Consider the following 24,878-nt stretch of genomic DNA (forward strand, 5'->3'; position numbering starts at 1 on the left):
ATCTGGATACAGGGTTTACTGACGGAAACGTTTCATCACTCATCTAAGTGACTTCTTCAGTCTTGATAGGGAGGAACACTGGTTTGAACGGGGGGGAGGGGGGGGGGTCAAAGAGGACATTATGTGAAGAGGGCACGACCATCCCTGAACCGAGGGGATTCTGCACATCTGTCGCCATCTCACAATGCTGTGACTGCAAACATTCCCAAACCCTCTGTGAATAATACACATGGCCACTGAAACTCTGGTTAATGGTTACGTCTATTTGCATATGAAACTGTGTGGGAGACATTCTTCTCAATACACTGTTGATCAAAGTCAATCAATCAATGTCCCAGAGTCAATCAATCAATGTCCAACACTACAAGTCTAACGTGAGTAGGTTTATAGTTAATAATCCACAAAAGGATACAATATACCGAGCTGGTGCCCTGTCCAAAGCACACTCGTTTACACTGTAACTTAACCCCACCTATTGTGGAGGTTAACCTTAGACCACACCTTTTGACTCTAGATCACATCCCACCATACACCATTATTTTCTTATCAAGACGTTGTCTTGGTTTCCAGATTCTAACGGCGTCTCAATCCTTTCAGGCAATGTAGCATAATGTGGCCTGTTAGACTGCCATCTAGTGGTAGTAACAGTATACAACAATTATTGCCCTGCTATTTTTGTGTATTTTATGTGTGGAGGAGAGATGCTGGGTATACTGGGAGAAGGATGCTGAATATGGAGCTGCCAGGGAAGAGGAAGGCCAAAGAGGAGGTTTATGGATGTGGTGAGGGAGGACATGCAGGTGGCTGGTGTGACAGAGGAAGACGCAGAGGACAGGAAGAGATGGAAACGGATGATCTGCTGTGGCGCCCCCTAATAATCTGATGTATATGGAGATTTGTTGATCAATCATCAGAATCAGAATCAGAACACTTTATTCATCCCCGAGGGGAGACTGGGTTCTATTACAGACACTCACGCTCTAATAACTAAAAACTAACAAGACACAAGATAAGAAAATACAAACAGAGACAAATAGAAATAAAAGATAAATAAGAAATAGAAAGAAGAACAAAATAGATCAACAAGCATGGTGGACATAACACCCTATCTATACTTTACTACCGCAGCACACAAGTGGCACAAACACAACCCGACAGGGCCGGTCCAGTGACCCCTAACCCCGAGTGTCTGAGTCTGAGGGAGGAGGTGTAAAGTTTGACGGCCACAGGCAGGGAGGAGGTCCTGTGGTGCTCTGTGGTGCTTTTCGGCAGAATGAGTCTATTACTAAAAGTACTCCTGTGCCCAACCAGCACGTCATGGAGTGGGTGGGAGACGTTGTCCATGATGGCACGTCATTTCAACAGCGTCCTCCTCTCAGAAACCGCCGCCTGAGAATCCAGCTCCACCCCCACAACGTCACCGGCCTTGTGGATCAGCTTATTGAGCCTGTTTACATCCGCTACCCTCAATAATCACTTCAGATTTATTGGCTCTGGCTAATCTGTATGTTATATCCTGCCTGTGAACATGTTCAAAGTAAATCATCATACTGTAGCGAAGTTGCTACCCCGTCAGAATTGTGCCAATTATCCCGTTTTACCCATCAGGCACTGTGTGCAGATTGTCAGTTGTTATTAAATGTTTTGTAAGTGTTTTATGTGGTTTTATGTGTTTATGTGATTACTATTTGTGTCCAGATGAGCTCATTCTGTTGTCTTTGCTATATGGAGGAGTAGATTTGCTTTCACTGGGCTCTGGTGTGACTGAAAGGTTTCTTCTTCGAGTCATTTTTAACAGATGAGTATATAATTAATTCTTATTCTTCAGAATTAAAGATAATTACCAAAAGGAACCTCCAGGTTATTCTTAAATACTTTATTCCTAAAAATTTTTTTTACTACGACAAAAATATTTCATTGTTTAACATTAAGCTGATTTTAAACTTTCACAACATGCAAATGAGGCCTACAGTTTCACAAATGCAAAATAGTTTTGCGATTAATTCTGTACAAAAAAATAATTAAAATTGTTCATATCTGCTGCGAGTGAGGAGACGCCTGTCAAGTCAGTGGACTCCACACCAAGGGAGCTTTCACCAAGTTACACCAAGCAAAGCCAATCCAGATGGGAAAAGAGTCCAAATCACCACTTTCATGTCTGTGGCACCGGCCTTCCCTTTTGGACAGGGGCAGGGACGTCAGAAACATTATGCAGAAATTCAAAGAGCTTCTTAGCATTGCTCAGATTTCCAAGTATCTGTGCTAACTTGTCCTGGCTAAATTTTGCCAGGTCTGCCAGGCTGTCAGCATTGTTTACCAGAGCCCTGTAGTTCTTTGCGTTGACTCCGGGCATTTTTAACAGGAAGTCATATGGCCCGGGGTTGTAGAGGTCAGCGGATTCGGCCACCGTGTCCGATTCAGCTGTGATGGCCTGTGCTGCCGCCGCATCCGGTTCAGGACGGCCCCGCTTCAGTTCCTCGAAAAGCTCGGCTGTGACGTGGGGGGAGGGGCACCAGAGAATACGGAGCCGGGGGAAGTGCAGGGTGAGGAGGGTGAGCTTTGAGGTGACATCATTGGCCGAAATCTCCTGACGGAAAGCCGACCGGGCCACCAAGGAAAAGGGTTTAGCCGGGTCAAACTCAATGAGCAGCACGGGCTTCCTGTAGTACCTTGTCATGGACAGGCACTGGGTATAGAGGCGGCCGCTTTGCAGCGACCCAATCAGGTCACTGACACTTTTGCGTTCCACACAGGTCTCGGAGGTCAGGATATAATCGCCGACTTCCAGGGTGACAGGTTCGATGTCGAGGCCTCGCCGGTGGAGCAATGAGGGGAGCTCACTGCGAAACTCTCGCATGTCCACGACTACCCGCATAGGCTCTTTGGGCTGTTCCTGGCCGCCTGGTTATCACACAGGAAATACAGATGTGAGCTGATCAGTGTCATGGATGTGAATCACAGCTGTTGAGCGACTTTGTTGTGAACAAAATGAGACGGGATCATTAAGTTTGTAACTGGAAGTAGGTCTCGTATTGATTGCATATTTTCTTTTTGGATTTGTCCCCTTTTTTCAACCCAATTGTACTTGGCCAATTACCCCACCCTTCCCAGCCGTCCTGGTCACTGCCCCCCCCCCCCCCTCTGCTGATCCAGGGAGGGCTGCAGACTACTACACGCCTCCTCCCATACACGTGGAGTCGCCAGCGGCTTCTTTTCACCTGACAGTGATGAGTTTCGCCAGGGGGACGTAGCACGTGGGAGGATCACGCTGTTCCCCCCAGTTCCCCCTCCCCCCTGAAAAGGCGCCCCGACCGACCAGAGGAGGCGCTAGTGCAGCGACCAGGAAACATACCCACATCCGGCTTCCCACCCGCAGACACGGCCAGTTGTGACTGTAGGGACGCCCGACCAAGCCGGAGGTAACACGGGGATTCGAACCGGCGATCCCCATGTTGGTAGGCAACAAAATAGACCAAATAGATGCTACCCGGACGCCACAAAAAAGATTTTACCAATTTTTTTTTTTCTACCAATAAGGTTTATAATATTAATTAAAAAAAGCGCCACATCTAAATTCTTACAACAGCATATATTTTCAGATGTACTCAAACGTCTTTCGCAGGGGTTGCCCCCTCTGCCAAATCTACTCAGATGGTGCAGCTAAACCTCAGACTAAATGTTAGCTTGGGAGCGTGAATTAGAATTGGTTCATGAGGAGTTTCCCATCTGAAAAAGTCTCAGACCAGAGCGATATTTGTTAAAAGCGGGGAGCCATGACGGTCAAACATGCCATCACTAAAGCATCAGAGTACGATGACGACGATAATGGACCTGCCTGCTTTGCGGGTGTTGACGGTGGCGTTGGCGGGCTCCAGACCTCTGGCCAGGTCCAGGTTGGTGTCCTCTCGCCCCTCTCTCTCCTCTGGGACAACCATTGTGGCCTTTTCCCTGCAGAATGATAAAAAAAAACCACACCCACCTTCATGAAAAACTCACACGTTACCAAAACACAATACAACAAAATAAATACTAGGGCATCCAGGTAGTGTAGCGGTCTATTCCGTTGCCTACCAACACGGGAATCGCTGGTTCGAATCCCCGTGTTACCTCCGGCTTGGTCGGGTGTCCCCACAGACACAATTGGCCGTGTCTGCGGGTGGGAAGCCGGATGTGGGTATGTGTCCTGGTCCCTGCACTAGCACCACCTCTGGTCGGTCGGGGCGCCTGTTTGGCGGGGGGGGACTGGGGGGAATAGCGTGATCCTCCCACGTGCTACGCCCCCTGGTGAAACTCCTCACTGTCAGGTGAAAAGTGGCTGGCGACTCCACATGTATCGGAGGAGGCATGTGGTAGTCTGCTGCCCTCCCCGGATCAGCAGAGGGGGTGGAGCAGCGACCAGGACGGCTCGGAAGAGTGGGGTAATTGGCCGGGTACAATTTGGGAGAAAAGGGGGGGAAATCTAAAAAAATAAATAAATAAATAAATACCAGAATGTTTAATCAGTTCATCTGGACGTGAACTCATCTGGAATTGATCGCTCATCTAAGTGACTTCGTCAGTCTCAGCTGATTGCAGGTATCCCCAACCTGATAAACCGCACAGTCGCGTAACTGCCGAAACTGATGATCTAACAACGGTTTCATATGCAAATTGCTGTGACCATCAGTCCAACTTACAACGTTACAACGGCCAGGCGACGGACTGCACCCTAAAAGGTAGACAGACGGACGCCAGACATACGTCAGCAATGTGGAGAAATGGGTGAAGATCTGACCGACAGACAGCTCACCCAGGCAGTGACAGACATCCTTGTGAAGGGGCTGGATTTTGTTGTCATGCCAAGGCAAGTGATTACAGCAAAGGAGTCAGCGGTCCAAAACGACCACATCACAGACCTGTTAGCGGAGCAACTGCAGACTAAAGTTCAGCGTGCCTCAGCAAGGCACACCCACTTCCGTCCAACATCAGTAGAGATGAGAGGAATGCTCTCATCACTCTCAGTAAGGACAATAACATCATCATCCTTTCGGCAGACAAAGGTAGGTGCGCTGTTTTATTAAACCAGATAGATTATCATGAGAAATGTATGACATTACCTAGAGACATAAACACTTAGGAGCCCCTGAAATGAGATCCAGGCAGTGGTTCCAAGAGAAAGGTGATTGATTGTCTGAAGCTGTTGGAACACACCAATGCTATGGACAGAATTCTGTAACAGATTATACACAGGGCAAGCTACACCTAGTCTGTATGGTTTACCCAAGTAAGATGTGACATTGCTAGTCTGATTAACTCAGTGACTTAAAACACCAAGTTTCTGGCATCTGTTCTTAACCCGCTGGTAGGCAGTACTGAACATCACATCCAAAACACTATAGATTTTGTGGATAAAATGAGGGACATCATCATGGAGACGGATGAAACGATGGTCTCTTAGGGCCCAGACTCATCAAACCGACTAGTGGTGACGAAGGCCGACCGCTGCATCGCCTGCCGTCTGGGCCAAAAAGTAGCACTTGAACACACTGCAAAGACTACAGCCGACGGCCAACTAGCATGTACGCTCTGCACTGATTCGCTAAGCTGAACAGCCAATCGGAGTGATCTCTCTCACCGACGGGCTCCGCTGGTTCAACATGCTGAATCGGCCCAAAAGCTGCCGACGGGTGCGACTAGTGCTGACGGTGCAGGACACACCGCAAAAACTAGGGCCACAGACGCTCACCAACGGCCCGACATTGGCCGACAGTGTGTCAGGGCCCTTATGATGTCACATCTCTCTTCATGTGCGTTCCCGTTGCTGAAGCGGTGGAGGTAGTCTGTATGAAATTAAAGGGCGACCCCACCTTTAGCAATAGGACCACCCTTAACACTTATCAGGTGTGTCTGCTCCTGAAGCTGTGTCTTCGGTCCATGTACTTCACATACAGGGGGCAGTATAATAGGCAGAAGCATGGCTGCCCCATGGGTTCACCAGTTTCACCTATAGTGGCCAACTTGCATATGGAGGAAATGGAAAAGAGGGCTCTGACGTCCTATCCAGGGACACCACCTAGCCATCGGTTCAGATTGGTGGACGACACCTAGGTTAAAATTAAATCTCAGGATGTAGCACATTTCACCGACCACATCAACTTGGTGGACAACTGCATCAAGTTCCCCAGGGGCGATGTGAAAAATGACAGGTTAGTTTTCCTTCCGGGGCATTTGATAGTTGATTTGTACTGCAAAGCAACTCATACTGATCCGTACTTAGGGTTTGATTCTCATCATCCACTGGAGCACAAACTAGCAGTCATCAGCATGCTGCACCACCGAGCTGACAATGTCCCCACCGACACAGCGGCCGGGTAAGGGGAGAAATCCCACATTAAACAGGCCCTGGTTAAGTGTGGTTATCCCAACTGGGCATTTCTCAAAGCCAGGAAGACGCCCAAACAGTGCACCAACCGATCGGAGACAGGAGAAGGACAACGGCTGTGAAACCCAGTGTTAATTCCGTATGTGGCGGGAGTGTCGGAACAGTTGAGATGTATATTTCCCGAACACCGTGTCTCGGTTGCTTTCAAACCCAAAAACACGCTGCGCCAGAAGTTGGCCCGCAAGGATCGGGTTCCCCAGCACAGACAGAGAAACATATTGTATGCTACTGGGAGGATTGCCGTGACTTACATCAGGGAAACCAAACAGACTCTGGTGAAGTGGATGGCACAACACAGAAGAACTAACACGTCAGGCCAGGACTCCACAGTCTACACCATCTACAGGCCAGTGGCCACGATGAGGACGTGCATATCCTTGATAAAGAGGAACGCTGGTTTGAACAGGGAGTCAAAGAGGCCATCTATGTGAAGAGGGAACGACCATCCCTGAACCGAGAAGTGGGGCTAAGAGTTCATCTGTCACCATCTTACAACGCTGTGACTGCAGCTATTACCCAATCCCCTGTGAACAGTACATGTGGCCATTGTAACTCGAATTAATGGTCACAGCGATTGAAACCTGTGTTAGATCGCCAGTTTCGGTCGTTATGCAACTGTGCTGGTTATAAGGGCCCAGACACACCAAACCGACATAAGAAAACTAGCGGCGACGAAGGCCGACTGTTGCATCGCCTCACGCCGCCTGCGTCTGGGCCAAAAAGTAGCACTTGAACACACCACAAGGACTTCAGCCAACGGCCAACTAGCATATATGTTCTGCACTGCGTGAGAGGAAACAACTCTCCATACCAGCAGGTGGCGGCAGTCTGTATTCGTCATCCAAAATGTGAAAGCTGAAGACCCAGGACACTGCGGATGTACGAACTGTAAACAAAGCAGTGTTTGCTTACCATTGTCTCTCAACTCTCGCTCACTACAGACGGTGTGGTAATACAGCTACTTCTAATGGAGAACACGTCTGATAAAAAGCTGCAAATGGCACTAGCGTTGTCAGCACTTGGTCTTTTGCTTGTGGGAAAGGAAAGGAAGAGGTGGGGGTGAAAAATAAGGACAAATCGTACTAAATGGGGGAAATCATGGCTACTACAGCGACAGGCTCAAGGGGCTTTCCCGAACCTGTGTCGAGAGCTGGAGATAAATGAAACCTCCGATTTTAAAAGTTTCGCTCGGCTCTTTCCTGTTCAGAGCCTTCTGTGTGTGTGGCCTCTTGACTTCGTCGTTTGCTTGGCTTTTGTAACTTCCGTTTCTCTTCTCGTGCACCGACTCGCTAAGCTGAACAGCCAATCAGAGTGATCTCTCTCACCGACGGGCTCCGCTGCCAATTCAACATGCTGACTCGGCCGAAAAGCTGCCGACAGGGGTTCGACTAGCGCCAACAGTGCGAGACCCACCGCAAAAACTAGGGCCACAGACGCTCACTGACAGCCCGACACCGGCCGTCGGACTGGCGTGTCACAGCCTTAAGGTTGGGGATACTGCAGTCAGCTGAGACTGACGAAGTCATTTGGATGAGTGATGAACGTTTCCACTGAACTGACTCAACTTTCTGGGGTTTCTACACCAGGATTATTCAGCATGCATCAAGACAACAAAATAAAGTGAGGAAATGTTCAACTCTAATTCAGACGCAAGTGAAAAAAGATACAAGAAATGTGGTTTGACCTGATGAGATGTTCGAAGGCTTTCTTCTCCTTAGAAAGCGTGGTCAAATACTTCTGTTCCTCAGTGGAGCCTCTATAGATGAGGAAGTACACCCTGAGAGAGGCAAAAGAAGGTAATTAGATATGACTTGATTTCTTTTGAACATTTAAAAAAAGAAACAACAAAAAACCAGATAAAAGCTAAACAATAATATTAAATTGAAATGAACAATAAAATGAACAATAAACCTATACATCAAACTCAATAAACAACACAAATTAAATATTGCATGTTCAAAATTCAAAAGGAGTAGGAGGAAGTATACACTTGTATATTACTAGGCTTCTCCACTACTCACCAATTAATTCATAATCTTTATCTTCCATAAAATTTATAGACAATTATCCCAATTCTATGTACAACCCAAATATCACCCAGTGTCAATAATATAAAACTTAAGAGTTATCACAACCCTTCCTCATCCCTATACCTCTTAAAAATTAAATTTTTTTGTACATCTTTTTGAACTGAATGTTCGTATTTTGCTCAAGTTCCACGTCCAAACTATTCCACAAATTCACCCCACAGATCAAAATACACATACTCTTCATAGTTGTACGAACACAGCGTTTCTTTAAACTAAACTTTGCTCTCAAATTATAACCCCCCCCATCGAATAACATTTTTGTATATTAACTGGTAGTAAATTTCTTGCTTTATACATTATTTGTGCTGTGTTAAATTCTACGAGATCAATGAACTTCAGGGTATATGACTTTAAAAACAGTGTGTTAGTGTGTTCGCATAATCCTACATTGTTAATTGTACCTACGACCCTTTTTTTGCAGTATGCATACTGGATGTAGGTTGCTTTTGTAGGTGCTACCCCATACCTCCACACAGTAATTCGGATATGGCAATACAAGTGAAAAACATAGTGTGTACAATGCTTTATGATCCAGAATGTGCCTTGTTTTTCCCAGGACTGCAATGCTCTGTGCCAGCTTTGCTCACGCATATGAGGTTTCCAGCAGATTTTGTGGTCTGTTATCAAACCTAGAATCTTCATATACTCTGTGTTGACACTGTCTATCATGTCGATCATCATTTGTATTTGAATGATTATGCTACCATTTCCAGACAACAATATTTTTGTTCAAATTTAATCAAATCACATTTTTAATTTTCTCATTTCTGTTATAATCACCTCAGTTTTGTAGTACTCGAGTCCAGGGCTCGGACTCGAGTCCGACTTGAGTCCTGATTTTCAGGACTTGTGACTCGACTTGGACTCGAGGTTTAGTGACTCGACTGCAACACTGCTGTGTGTGCACATGCTTGTGGGTGCATTTGTTTGGCCGTTGTGTTACAAAGTAAATAAACTCCCTCTGAAGTGGTGACAGCTGTGTCATTTTTGTTTAATGTAGACTTTTTTTATTTGTATGTCAGCTTTTTTACGGTGCCAGAGTGGAGCACTGGAGCCCATCTTGGAACTCGACTCAGACTCAACCTTGATGACTCAGACTCGGGTAATGGGGACTTGACTCTGACTCTTCTTTGGGGAGTCGGTCTTGGACTCGAACACTGGGGACTCGAGACTCGACCTCAAGGTTTAGTGACTCGACTACAACACTGGATCACCTCCAAAAGCTGCTGTAAATTCTCCCCAGAACAGAAAATACTGGTGTTGTCTGCAAATAGAACAAATTTCAATATTTTTGATACTCTGTATATAGCATTTATGTACAGAATAAACAATTACGGGCCTAATACTGACCCCTGAGGGACTCCATAATTAATATCCATGCATGTTGATTTATGCTCCCTTATCTTCACAAATTCTTGCCCGTTTCTTAACTTTTATTGTTAAATTAAATTACTTGGAACATACATCAGCAAGTTGAAAATTGAAAATTAACACTGAACACATCATTGCAAAAGCCCAACAATGACTTAACTTTCTTAGGCAGCTTGAAGAATACCGAATCAAACAACTTCTCATTTTATTTTACTCAGCCATTATCGAGTCCATAATAACATCTTCTATTACAGTATGGTACAGCGGTACGGACGGTCAAACATGGAAAAAACTGCAGTGGATTATCAACAAGGCATCCAAAATCCTAGGCAACCCACCCCCCTGAGTTGAATCTCTACATTCTCACTGGACTGTAAAGCGAGCAAAGATCATCTCTGACCCCTCACATCCTGCTCATCACCTCTTTCAGCTCCTTCCCTCACGGAGGCACTACAGGTCACTGTCCACTAAGACTAAATGCTTCACATTTTTTTCCCCTAGCTATCAGAACTCTGAATTCCTCCCTGTAGTCCCCTCCTCACACACCACTGGCATAAATACCACCATTCTCCTGATTGCTGTGTGGGAAATTTGTTTCTGCTATTGTGTGACTGTATTGTTCGTGATAATATGTGGAGTGTCTGCTGTTGATCATGGATGTACTGTGCTGCAGAGTTTAACATGCTGTACCGAAAATAAATTCCACCGGCCTTGGTCGTGTGGCTAATAAACAATCTAAACTAAACTAAATAGCTTCTCAAACCATTAGTTGTGTTGCTGTAAAGCGCCTTGAGGCAAATTTGTAATTCGTGATACTGGGCTATACAATTAAAATTGACTTGACCATACCTTTCCAATTTATCAAGTAATATATTGTGATCAGTGGTATCAAAAGGTTTTCTTTTAGATCTATAAATATTCCTACTGCATTCTTTTTTTCTATGCAATTAGTAAGTTCTTCTATTAATTCAATTAGCGCCAATTAGCAATTTGTGCTTCTCAATGAATCTAATCTGTCAGTAAGGAGTTTTTCCAATATCTTGGAGAGTTGGCCAAGTAAAGAAACAGGCCTATAATTTGTGGTGTCTATCTCCAGTTTTATATAATGGTATAACTTTTGCAATTTTCATTTTGCTTGGAAATTTACCAGTTTTAAATGGCAAATTTAAGTTTAACTGGTTTTGCAATACCATCGATGACTTTTTTGAATGTTGTCTTATTATGCAGTTGGACTAAAAATAAAGGACATCATCCAATCTAAACTACCATGCCTTGGAACAGGAGGCAAAACCACTGACCTGAGCGGCTTCCCGGGCCGGCTGGCTTTGTAGATCTCCAGCTGGCGGACAAAGCTGGGCTCGGCATCATACAGCACAACAAAACTTGGCTCCACCTCATGCAGTACCCGTGTCAGGCTGTAGGGGTCGCTGCAGCCCTTCAGCGGGTGAAGAACGGTCAGCGGCTCCTTCAGGACACCGTAGTAGGCGTCCGACGACAAATCCAGTTTCACTGGCTCTTCCTCCTCACCCTCGTCTTCCTCCATCACTCCATCTTCATCTCCACTGCTGCCCATCCCGTCTGCTTCCTCCTTCTTGTCGTTCCCCACCATCTGAGTCAGGGTGAGAGATGGTCTGTTCTTACATTTGGAGGTCTGTTTAGTTGTCTGCTGAGTGTCCTTCCTCCCCTTGGCCCCTTTCTCAGGTCGCTTCTTCGCCCAACTTTTGTGGCCATGCTTGTTTGGTTCAAGTCCCAAAGCTGCTCCTCCTACTCCGGTGGCAGCGGCATCCCGTTTGCTGATAGTGCGAGTATACAGTCGGTTGAGGAGCCAGTCGGACCCATTACGTATGTACTGCTGGAGCTGAGCACACGTCCGGTCGTCGCTGGCACAGATCAACACTCGACCTGGTGATGGCACACACACGGCAGATGGACAGACGTATGATAATAGCTACTAAAGTTGCACAGTGGTTGAAACAGTTCCCTGGATTATTTTTTGAGCTGCTGTCATCTGAACGCCACATCCTGGAAGTCATCGTTTATGTTTTAAATTACTGACATCTACAGAAACCGTTTGAGCCCTCTAAAGACCAGAAATCCATTCAGAATGAATGAGAAGCAGCAGGGCTGTTGTGTAAGAAACAAACCAAAAAACCTGGTTGAACTTGAATTTTAATTGTTGACGCTGTACCGTCTGTTGGTAAAGGTCTTCTACCAGCTTGTTCTGTCATATCTGCTTCGTCAGACACAACAACTTCACCTCTTCTTCAAACTCAACACCACCTGCCTTCTTCTTCCTCATTTGGCTGCTATGAGCGTGACATCTAGATTATCATATCAAATTTTTTTTTAACCCCCCCCCCCTTTTGTCCCCAGTTGCACTTGGCCAATTACCCCACCCTTCCGAGCCGTCCCGGTCTCTGCTCCACCCCCTCTGCTGATCCGGGGAGGGCTGCAGACTACCCCATGCCTCCTCCCATACATGTGGAGTCACCAGCCGCTTCTTTTCACCTGACAGTGAGGAGTTTCACCAGGGGGACGCAGCGCATGGGAGGATCATGCTGTTGCCCCCAGTTCCCCCTGCCCCCCGAACAGGCACCCCAACTGACCACAGGAGGCGCTAGTGCAGCGACCAGCACACATATCCACATCCGGCTTCCCACCCGCAGACACGGCCAATTGTGTCTGTTGGGATGCCCGACCAAGCCGGAAGCAACACGGGGATTCGAACTGGCGATCCCCGTGTTGGTAGGCAACGGAATAGACCGCGATGCTAACCGGATGCAATTATCACATCAAGATGTCACATAGGCATCATTAGAGATGTGGTTATGTATCATAATAATCTCAAAGAGCGTGTGTAATTTTTGTGTAAATTTATGTTGTGGTAATGACATAAAATTCTGACTCACTTTACATTTTCATTGTGTGATACCTTCAGTGGGGCGTCGAAGTTGAGCATCAGAGGAAGTAAAGACAAGTTGCTAAGTGCTGATTGGTGGATTGCTGTGTCACTTATTATTCTGCCAATGGTCTCTTCTGTACCAAATCTGCTTCAAGTTTAAAGTGGGAAAAAAAGACCTTAACATCTCACCTGGTTCAAGCGGAGAGGCCTTGTTCTCCTTCTCTATCTCCTGAAGCACCTCCGTCAGGGCCTCCCATTTAGGACTCTTCTCCAGCACTAGCTCCCGCTCTGACACACACACACACACACACACACACACACACACACACACACGATCGTTAAAACACAAGTGTGCTTTTAATGATTTTCTATGCTCTCTCATTACTCACTGTCCCGCTGGATGTTTGATTTTCAGATGTTCTACGTTCAGTTTTGTCTTCTTGTCCGTCACAATGTTCTGTTTATGCTTATCCGTTTCTCAGTTCTGTGTGCAGATACGTGGGCCCATAGCTTTATCGTTACACAGCAACAGCACAAATGAAGGTAAAGGAGAAGAAAACCTTTCTTTGCTATATAGGAACTACACCTATCTTACACAGACTGATGAACTGGGTCTATGGACGGCACGGTGGCCCAGTGGTTAGCACTGTTGCCTCACAGCAAGAAGGTCCTGGGTTCGAACCCCAGGCCATCCCAGGTCCTTTCTGTGTGGAGTTTGCATGTTCTGCCCATGTCTGCGTGGGTTTCCTCCGGGTGCTCCAGTTTCCTCCCACCATCAAAAAGACATGCATATGAGGGTTAATACTCCTGCCTGGGCCCCTGAACAGGGCAAAAGGAAGAAATAACTGGAGTTGGTCCCCGGGTGCTGCACGGCAGCTGCCTACTGCTCCTAGCTAAACAGCTAGGATGGGTTAAATGTAGAAAGTAAATTTCATTTGTATGTATGTACTACTACTACTACTTTTGGCTGCTCCCGTTAGGGGGCGCCACAGCGGATCATCTGTCTCCATCTCTTCCTGTCCTCTGCATCTTCCTCTGTCACACCAGCCACCTGCATGTCCTCCCTCACCACATCCATAAACCTCCTCTTCAGCCTTCCTCTTCTCCTCTTCCCTGGCAGCTCCATATTCAGCATCCTTCTCCCAGTATACCCAGCATCTCTCCTCCACACATGTCCAAACCATCTCCATCTTGCCTCTCTTGCTTTGTCTCCAAACCGTCCAACCTGAGCTGTCCCTCTAATATACTTATTTGTATGTATGTACACAATGACTAATAAAGAATATTCCATTCTATTCTATATCTCTTTCATTCTTTTCTTTTTTTTTGGATCCCCACCCCCCCTTTTCTCCCCAATTGTATCCGGCCAATTACCCCACTCTTCTGAGCTATGAGAGGTGATCAGAGCCTCCAGAGATTTGGGCGTCGAGGGAAAGAGGAAGAGGAGAGCCATCCACAGTACCACCGATACAGCAGAGAGGGCCTCAAGATGGTTGTGACTCAAAAGAGGAGAGCCACAGAGTCATAAGTAGCTAGCCATCTAGACACGAGCTGGGGTCTGATCAGCCCCGGCTCGGTCACCTGGAGTAGGGTGTATGATGTTGAAAGACCCGAAACCCCTGATGAGTCCAGGAACATCACTGAAGATGTGTCCAGGGGCATCAGCAGATGTCTGTACCCAGTACTGACTGCTGTCAGGATGTAAAGACAGTTTCAACAAATATAAGAACAACAAAAAAAGATTCTACTACAGTAAATTCCCTATCCTAGCTTTCATAAAGACTGCCTTCGCAGGTGGAGAACCTGAACTCCACTTGCAGATGAACTCTGTCTACAGCACATCGGCGTACAAATCCCTTGTGCTGTATGCCAAGCCTGCCGACAGCACAGGTTAAAGATGTCCTGCTGTTAGAAGAACATCAGAATATCTGATATGGATGAATACAGGAAGTTATCTGAAGTCACTGTGGTCGTTAGACATATTAACCTTACCTGTGGCAGACACAGGCTGCTTCCCAGACTCAGTTGCCATTTTCCTCTTCTTCCTGCTCTCGGCGACGCGGTACACTCGGCTCCTGGCGTTCACAAACATGGAGGTGCTGGAGTCCAGGAACAGCCACGCTGATGGAGGAAAACCCAAAGGAGGTCACTCACACAGGAAGGAGCCGAGTAGATAACGTTTGCTTCATGGGAGATGTGAATGCGTCAGATTTGTACCAGCAGTTTTATATCATTCAGACATCCACACAGCAAGTTCAGTGTTCCCACTTATTTTTATGACTTTCCAGGACTCTTATCTTTTACATCCATGCCAGGCATGGTGGACAGAAGGTCATATTATTCAGCATTAAATATCAGGGGAAGTCTCAACAGTCTCTAAATGGACTGTGTGACTGAACATACCACCCAGACTTCACACGCCGATGTCACATCTCAACACAAACATAAGGAGGAAAAAATCATGTCAGCTAAAAATTACACTAAACGGGGCACCCGGGTGGCGCGGCGGTCTATTCTGTTGCCCACCAACACGGTTCGAGTCCCCGTGTTACGTCCGGCTTGGTCGGGTGTCCCTACAGATACAATTGGCCGTGTCTGTGGGTGGGAGCCGGATATGGGCATGTGTCCTGGTCTCTGCACTAGCGCCTACTCTGGTCGGTCAGGGCATCTGTTCAAGGGGGAGGGGGAACTGGGGGAATAGCGTGATCCTCCCACACACTACGTCCCGCTGGTGAAACTCCTCACTGTCAGGTGAAAAGAAGCAGCTGGTGACTCCACATGTATGGGAGGAGGCATGTGGTAGTCTGCAGCCCTGCCCGGATCAGCAGAGGGGGTGGAGCAAAAGGGGGGGGGGGGGGAATTACACTACACATATTAAATCTCAGCAAGTATAAACATGATTTTACAACCTAATTTCACAAATTCCTGACCTCTGATATTTCAGGGAGATTTGGCCAATTTGATAATTCCAGTTTATAAATTTCAGATTTCTCAGGACATGTGGGAACACTGAAGTTGGTCTCATATTTTGGAGACTGTTTTCAGCAGGCGGAGGAGCAGCTTTGATTCGGCCTCACCGGAGTTGCAGCCGAAGTTTTTCTGGCTGGACCGCAGCGACTCAAGGAGGTTGAGGAAGGTGACGCAGTCGTACTGGGTGAGATAGAGCAACAGGACCCGCAGCACCTTCAGGTCCTGGACCAGGGCTTTCGTCTTGGCCCCCAGCTGGTGCCACAGGGGGTCCAGGTAGTGACGGATGGTCTGGATGGGCGGAGGGGGAGATTGTGAACAACACGTCAGAGACACAACACAACAGACTTACAACACAGCTGCCATACGAATTGCAAACTTCAGTATTTTCTAAATGTGCAGTGTTCACTGGAATGAACCGTGTCCGGGGGACATATGAGAGTTTCTGAACAGAGAGAGGGGTAAGGGATAATGTTGACTTTAGTTTTACTTAGTTTAGGTTTAGTTCATTTGGAGAGTATTTGGGGTGATGAAACAAGTGCCTAAGATAGAAAAAAAAAACACTCACTAGCGGCGCACAATGTATTCGTCAGCTCATTGATATTGGTCAATAATTGCTTAAAATATGTTATTATCCCCGCCAGGACCCCGTGGACCCACCACCCACAGGGATGAGCATTGGGGTAGGGTGCAATGCAGGCCAGGCAGCAGGCAAAGGCGGGGACCGTGGTGTGCTGACTTCCAGCATCACAGACTGGTCCAGGAGGACCAGCTGGGTGGAGACCCCAGGGTAGACCTAGAACTCACTGGAGGGACTACATGTCCGTCCTGGCCTGGGAACGCCTTGGGATCCCCCAGGAAAAGCTGGAGGGTATTGCTGGGGAGAGGGACGTCTGGAGGGCCCTACTTGGCTTGCTGCCACCACGACCCGACCCCGGAGAAGTGGCTGATGATGAGAGAGAGAGAGAGATCTCCCCTGGAGGAGATACATTCCAGGGGTCGCCAGATGGTTGTGGAGAAAACCAGCATGAACTGTCCAGACCCACTGCGCACTCGATGTGAAAAATAGGTGTACTGTCTCTTTAATTGCGTTGCCGTCACAATATAAAAGGCGGTGCATGCTGCGCTGGCCCTCAGTATGATTATTCTGGGGGGTCGCAGCTCAAAAAAGTTGAGAACCACTGTTCTAAACTACTGATGAATAAAAAAAATCACGAGAGTTTTTATAATGACACAGAACGTACAAAGAAACACGTCTTTATGCATGCTCAATAATCCAGGTAAGAGACTAATTTTGGCGAGGACTGCCTTAAACCTCTACATGGGTACGAGCAAATGGCGCACAAGATGGCAGACTACAGGAACCACCTGAGATCCAGTCTCGGATGCAGACAGCAGGATTACACCTAAGAGCCTGCAAATTAAATCTTCGGTCAAGGGTCACTGAGCGAACAAGATCCTCCAGAAGACACACCCAGCTGTTGAACGAACGGGTGAGACAAGCCAATTTTACCATCAACGCTTCGAAAGCCAAAGAGGAGCAGATCCAACAGAGGCTCACCTCACGTCTAGACGAGACCACTTTCCAGCGAGACGGCTCGTCTAACACAACACAGAAAGTCGAAAAGCAGGCAGCCAAAGAAATTCGACCTACTTGCTGCACGCCAGAGACATCGGCAGACAGAGAGACAGACGCCAGACACACGCCGACGATGTGGACAAGTGGGTGAACAATCTGTCTGACAGACAACTCCCCCAGGGGGAGAAAGACATCCTTGCTAAGGGGCGTAATTTTGCTGTCACACCGAGGCAAATCCCGCTAGTGGAACCGATCACAGCCACGGCATCAGCGATCCGTAAAAACAACGTCGTGGACCCGCAAGCGGAACAAGTGCAGACGAAAGGTTCAGTCTGCCTCAGCAATGCGAAGACGCCGCCGTCCAACATCAGTAGAGATGAGAGGAACGCTCATCAGTAAGGACAATAACATCAGCCTCCTTCTGGCAGACAAAGGCAGATGCACTGTTGTATTAAAGCAGACAGACTGTCATGAGAACGTTAGGACGTTACTTAGCGACATGAATACTTAGGAGCCCCTGAAACCAGATCAGGGCAGTGGTCGCAAGAAAAAGGTGATAGATTGTCTGAAGCTGTTAGAACAGGACAATGCTACTGACAGAATTTGGTACCACAGATTATAGCCAGGGGGCGCTACACCTACTGTGTATGGTTCACCTAAGATACATAAACAGGATGTGCCACTATGACCTATTGTTTGTATGATTAACTCAGTGACCTACAGCATCTCTAAGTTTCTGGCATCTCTTCTGAGCCCGTTGGTAGGCAGTAATGAACATCACACTCAGAACACTATGGATGTTGTGGATAAGGTGAGGGACGTCATTATGGAGGAGGAGGATGAAACAGTGGTCTCTTATGACGTTAAGTCTCTCTTCACGTGCGTTCCTGTTGATGACGCAGTGGAGGTCTAAGCCGACAGCGCCCTCTGACCTTCTCAAAGGCACTGCCCAGTGTGTTCTCCAGCGACAGGTCCTCGGCTTCCAGCGTCGGGTTGTAGCGCTTCAGCTCCTTCAGGCAGGCGCCCATTATTTCCAGGATGGAGCTCTCGATGGCCCTCATGGCCGGCGTCAACGACACAAGGAGCTCCACCACCTCCGGCTTGTGTCTGTCCAAAACGCTGTTTACCGACGCCTGGAACCTGAGAGAGAGAGAGCGCAAGAGCGAGAGAGAGAGAGAGACTTGACAACAGTAAATGTGACATACAGGTGGTGACGACATAGTATTGTTATGGTTCTAGAAAACGATAATAATAAAAAAAAAACTCATAGAAATCAGGAATACTGATCCTCGCCCAGCCTGTCCTTTCTACCTGGGCCACAGGAAGAGCTTCTTAACAAACAGGTTCCTCATGACACGCTCCACCTGGCAGAAGCCGGAGGAGAAGGCACTGGCTTTGTCAGTGAAGGCCTTAATGAAGCCTGTCTTGTTTTTCTGCCGGAACAGACGCAGGATGAAGGCCTCCTGGCACGAATCGATTATCTTATGGGCCCGGAAAACCAGGATGCCTGCGGACGGGGCGGGACAAGAGAAGTGTGTGAATCCAATATGAGAAGTTTCATGTAGGGTTTTGTTAGGGTTAGGGTTAGGGTTAACCCTAAACCTAACCCTAAGAAGCTGGAGGTACGACTTGTATCACGATACAAGTGTTACAATGCAGTATATTGTGATAGCTTATGATGCTACAAATCAGAATAATCAGAGCCACGGTAAGTGTGACACAAAAAACACCTGCTATTGTTGTAGTTCAGCCCTGTTATAATACTGTACAGGTCTACAACAGCAAACAGAGACAACCTATTGTGAGCTTTACTGCTAAAAAGCCAGGACTACTACTACTACTACCACTACTTTTGGCTGCTCCCGTTAGGGGGCGCCACTGCGGATCATCCGTTTCCATCTCTTCCTGTCCTCTGCATCTTCCTCTGTCACACCAGCCACCTGCATGTCCTCCCTCACCACATCCATAAACCTCCTCTTTGGCCTTCCTCTTCTCCTCTTCCCTGGCAGCTCCATATTCAGCATCCTTCTCCCAGTATACCCAGCATCTCTCCTCCACACATGTCCAGACCATCTCAATCTTGTCTCTCTTGCTTTGTCTCCAAACCGTCCAACCTGAGCTGTCCCTCTAATATACTCGTTCCTAATCCTGTCCTTCTTCATCAGTCCCAGTGAAATCTTATCATCTTCATCTCTGCCACCTCCAGCTCCTCCTCCTGTCTCTTCATCAGTGCCACTGTCTCCAAACCATACAACATAGCTGGTCTCACTACCATCTTGTAAACCTTCCCTTTAACTCTTGCTGGTACCCTTCTGTCACACATCACTCCTGACACTCTTCTCCACCCACTCCACCCTGCCTGTACTCTCTTCTTCACCTCTCTTCTGCACTCCCTGTTACTTTGGACAGTTGACCCCAAGTAATTTAGCTCATACGCCATTGTCACCTCTACTCCTTGCATCCTCACCATTCCACTGTCCTCCCTCTCATTCATGTATATGTATTCTGTCTTGCTCCTACTGACTTTCATTCCTCTTCTCTCCAGTGCATACCTCCACCTCTCCAGGCTCTCCTCCACCTGCACCCTACTCTCACTACAGATCCCAATGTCATCCGCAAACATCACCGTCCACGGAGACTCCTGCCTGATCTCGTCCGTCAACCTGTCCATCACCACTGCAAACAAGAAAGGGCTCAGAGCCGATCCTTGATGTAATCCCACCTCCACCTTGAACCCATCCGTCATTCCAACCACACACCTCACCACTGTCACACTTCCTTCATACATATCCTGCACCACTCCTACATACTTCTCTGCAACTCCTGACTTCCTCATACAATACCACACCTCCTCTCTTTGCACCCTGTCATATGCTTTCTCTAAACCCACAAAGATACAATGTGACTCCTTCTGACCTTCTCTATACTTCTCCATCAACACTCTCAAAGTAAACATCACATCTGTGGTGCTAAAAAAGCCAGGACTGAAGCTTTAAAATGACAAGGGTTTAAATGGAAATGTCCACAAAAACTATAACTGTGACTACTAATGAGTAATATTCAGCGCTTTGAGTGGCTGTTGCAGCTAGAAAAGCGCTATATAAAATGCAGCTTGATTGACTGATTGATCTCTATGCCAAAAGGGCTCTCAATGGGGCGAAAATAAGCTTGAAAGCAAAGTTATTCCTCTCTGAATTTAAAGATCAGAGCTCTCCCTAATCCACAATGTTCAGAATGTCTTTACACTTAGACCCACAGCTCACAACAAATCCTTCTGTAGAGCTGGGCTGCCCCAAAATTCTACAAAGCTCGGCCAAATACAACATTTGTTTGTATTTAAGTCAGCATATGTAATGACTGCAGAATGTGGCCCCTTCAGCACATCTAAACTGAATTTGTTAAAACACTCGTGGTAGTTGAACATTTACAAGGAGCATAAATAAAGTTCCTAAGACCAATGATACACATCTGCCTCAGTGAATGACAACAACCACATTATGATTAGCGGGGGTTCTCAATCCGGTCCTCAGGTACCACCATCAAGGCAGGTTTTCTATTCCACCAGGTAGCTCATTACATTCACCCGTTGTTCAGCTTCCCATCAGAGAGGTTTTACACCTGTAACAACAGGTGAAGGTAATGACCTAGCCGAAGAACTGAAAACGAACAGCACTGGTGCTAACCGAGCACCTGAACTGAGAACCCCTGGTCTACAGATATTCGTTGCAGCACTGGTTTGGAAAGCTCTTGGTCCTGCGGCCACTCACCTGATATGAGATGAGCCGGGATGCGATCGGTGAGAAAATCAACGACCAAGATCCTGCTGGTGACGAAGAGGACGCCACCCTGCGTGTAGACCTGGTAGCGCTCCGTGTTCTGGACGTCACTGGTGACGGTCCTGGGCAGGTGGGTCACTCCCTCAAGCCGCAACTGCTCCGTAAGATACTCCTGAAATGAGGTTTTTCTGGGTCAGCGTGCATATACGATGGGTCTGTAGTGGTCTGTCTCAATGAATTTACCAAGCACTGTTCTGCTGACGAGATTATAGCGTATAGATTATGACTAATTGATGACTTAATTGATTATAGCTAATGACTACTGCAAACTGTTGTCTTGTCTCACATGTCTTTTCTCTCTCTCTGAACGATGTCTTCTCCTTTCTCTTTTTCTGTGTGTGAATGGGGTCATGTGAGTCTCCTTTGTGGGCACGTGCAGTCGGTTCTCCTCCCAGGTCTCCGTGGTGACGGTGTTCACCACCTACATGCTGCCTGGCATTCCCCTCATCACATTTTCTTTTTATATATCTCATAAATCCATAAGCTAACTTTGTTATCCTGTTTCAATGTTATATCCTTCCCTCACGAAGATGTGTGACTAATTTTTTTTTTTTTTTTACATGGTGATGCTGGTCGTGTGGTTTGGGCCCTGGGCTGTTCCGGTGGCGTTTGGACACTGCTTGGCATCCTCCTCATCATATTCTTCATAAATTTTATGATTCCATTAAAATTCTGTTAGCCTCTTTCAATGTTGTGTTGTGTAAATTGTGTAAATACAACATAATTGCACGTTGTGCGTCTTGGGGGAGAGAGATCCTCCTCTGTTGCTCTCCCTGAGGGTTCTTCCTGTTTTTTCTCCTGTTCAAGGCTTTTAGGGAGTTGTTCCTTATCCGATGCGAGGGTCTAAGGACAGGATGTTGTGTTGCCGTAAAGCTCCGAGGCAAATTTGTAATTTTTGACATTGGGCTGTGCAAATAAAATTGACGTGACTTGACTTCTGCTTAGTCCACCACACCCCGGCAGAGGGTCGGGCTTCTGTACAGTAGTGGTTTCTGCTCTGTTGTTACTGGTACATCACTACAACGAAGTAACTAGAGCTTTCATGGAGATTCGTGACAGTGTTTTATTTTCCCTGCATACACTTATTTTTCTTTAATATTTTCATTTTTTGTCATTACCCTCCTTTTATCTGTGCACTTTCACTTTTAAACAATATCGATATTTATACATACAAACCACAATATCTGCTGCCATATCCAAAAGCCCCATGTTTAAGAATCCATCCGAGGTTTATCACATTGAACTGGTAGGTAAAGTATAATATTACCCATTATAATATCAAACCAAAACTGATTTTCAGATAATACTCCCTAAAATATTTCAGACTTCTTCTTGTGAGAAATTTTGGGTCACAGATTCTCATTGTCAGTTTACACACCGAAACTGTATCGTGATCCGCTAGGGCGACCCCTAACGGCAGCAGCCGAAAGTAGTAGTAGTAGTTTACACACCGAAACTGTATCACGACATAACAATATGCAAACGTCATTCTAATGCAGCACCACTAGAGGGCGATAAACGACGATACTGAATGACCGGCCAGAACAATCGCACCGTTTATCTTCAATGTATTATGTATTTGACGTTATAGGTGACCTGCATGATACTACACTTGACTGCTGGGAGAGGCTGCAGCCTCCCCGCGACCCTGAGAGAAGGATGGGTTCGGATAATGGATGGATGACCTGCATGCAGGCTGACCTGTTCGGCAGTGGTCGTGTTGAGCAGCAGAACCAGGCTGCCCTCCTCGGAGTAAACCCGCATGAAGTGCAGCAGGATGCGGTCGATGCCCATGCCCTCCGCCACCACCAGCAGCCCGTCCGATCCGAACAGAGCCAGAAACATCTCGGTCTCAAACTCCAGCAGAGGGGCCGCCATGTCGGAACCACAGCGGAGCAACAAACAACTCCGACAGCGTGCGGTGCTTGAGGCGGACGGAGTTAAACGCTACCTAAACACGGGAGACATCGTTAAAACGGCCGGCAGCTTAACGCGCCATGTTATGAAATGTTTTGAATTTGCACATCCGGTCAGATGACACGGAAGAACAACGCGTGACTTATGTTCGCACCCGTATTTCGCGAAGACCCGCCCTATTTTGCGTCTGATTGGTCAGTACTCGGTTAAGATTAAGGTTAGCCAATCAGAAGCGGAATAGGGGGGGCGTGTTTTCCTGGAGTTGGAGCCGTTATTGTTGTTCCCACCCGCATTCCGATAAGACCCGCCCCTACTCTAGCTCTGATTGGCTAAACCAACCTAACCAACGGAGGCAACGAGTACTAGCCAATCAGAGTACTAGCCAACCAGGCAGTTAAAAAAAAAAAAAATCACACCGTCCGTGTCTGAAGCCGGGTGAACGAAAGAGGAGGCAGCGTCGCCCGCAGGCGCGGAAGGGTATAGCAGCTTGAATATGAAAAGATGCGGAAGCCATTTAGAGTTCTTTTTTTTGTAATTTCTATTTATCTTATTACATTTATATCTTTTAATTTCTTTTAATTTCCTCCCATCTCGTGCTGTACTTCTTATTTATTATCTTTTTTGCCTGATGTGTCTGGTTTTATTTCTTTGTGAACCACTTTGTAACATTTTTTAGAAAAGTACTTTGTACATAATAATAATAATTATTATTATTATTATTATGTAAAGAACTTTGAATTGCTTTTGCATGTGAAATAGACCATCTATATAATCTTGCCTTACCTCACCATGTTTTGAAAATATGTACAATAATCACAAAGTGATGAACTCTATTTTCCATTAATCTTTTGTTGTATTTACATAATTTTATATTACTTTTTCACATGTGGATATTTTGATTTGTATTTATCTTGTTCCATGTAGGTGCCTCATAGTCATATTTTTTGCATATATTTAAGTTTTGGTTTTATATTGTGTCTACATGTCTTTGCCATTCAATTGCTATTTGTTTTTATCTAGCTAGCTAGCTAACTATTGTGGGAAATAATTCAATTTAATAATTCAAGCATCTACAATCAATAGGCTTATTTTATACAATGTGTGATTATTTTTATTAATCAAGAATCAACGCTTGATTATAATTATAGGTAATCAATTATTTTTTATTAACTATATGTGAATTGTGGAAATAATGGTGATGCCACCCAAGGACTGCTGGGATAGTCTCCAGCATCCTCGCGACCATGAAGATGGATAAGCGGTTTGGATAATGAATGAATGAATGAATGAATGAATGAATGAATGAATGAATGAATGAATGAAAAAAATAAAGGAACTGTAGTATACTGACAAGACCACTAGAGAGCAGTTTGTGAAATAGGCCACATCAGACCTCAGTGCTTGGAGATTTGAGACACCAGTAGAACTGGAAACCCAGAACAATGTCTTAACAAGAGAATAATAATGTATCAATCAATCATCAGATTTTATTTGTATGGCACTTGTCATACAAACAACTGTAACACAAAGTGTTTCACACAATAAAATCAATAAACCCCCCCCTACAAAAAACAAATAAATAAAAGTAAAGGCAAATTCTAGAAAAGTACAAACAAGTTTAAAACCGAGTTAGTGAAATAAATAAGTAAAAGTGCCATAAACACTGATTAGTTAAAAGTAACAACAGAGCAGAATATATAAAAATAGTAAAATATATAAAACACACACACACACACACACACACTATGAATTAGCTGTAGGCTGTTTTAAAAAGTAAGGTTTTTAACCTGCTTTT

General features: G+C 46.1%; 1 protein-coding gene across 1 annotated transcript; it reads right to left on the bottom strand.

Annotated features, from left to right (window-relative positions):
* Positions 1–1,668: 1,668 nt before the first annotated feature.
* On the bottom strand, positions 1,669–23,044 carry ercc4 (excision repair cross-complementation group 4). Its single transcript, XM_056297497.1, has 11 exons — positions 22,868–23,044; positions 21,098–21,278; positions 18,642–18,837; positions 18,263–18,470; positions 15,862–16,042; positions 14,777–14,905; positions 12,974–13,072; positions 11,181–11,784; positions 8,106–8,198; positions 3,836–3,948; positions 1,669–2,901 (listed from the first exon to the last, which is right to left on the bottom strand). Exons 1-11 carry the CDS (start codon positions 23,042–23,044, stop codon positions 2,153–2,155), a joined length of 2,730 nt encoding a protein of 909 aa, XP_056153472.1. The 3' UTR covers positions 1,669–2,152.
* Between the last annotated feature and the right edge of the window lie 1,834 nt (positions 23,045–24,878).

Source organism: Lampris incognitus, chromosome 17 (genome assembly GCF_029633865.1).
Source record: "Lampris incognitus isolate fLamInc1 chromosome 17, fLamInc1.hap2, whole genome shotgun sequence".
In the NCBI taxonomy this organism is placed as follows: Eukaryota; Metazoa; Chordata; class Actinopteri; order Lampriformes; family Lampridae; genus Lampris; species Lampris incognitus.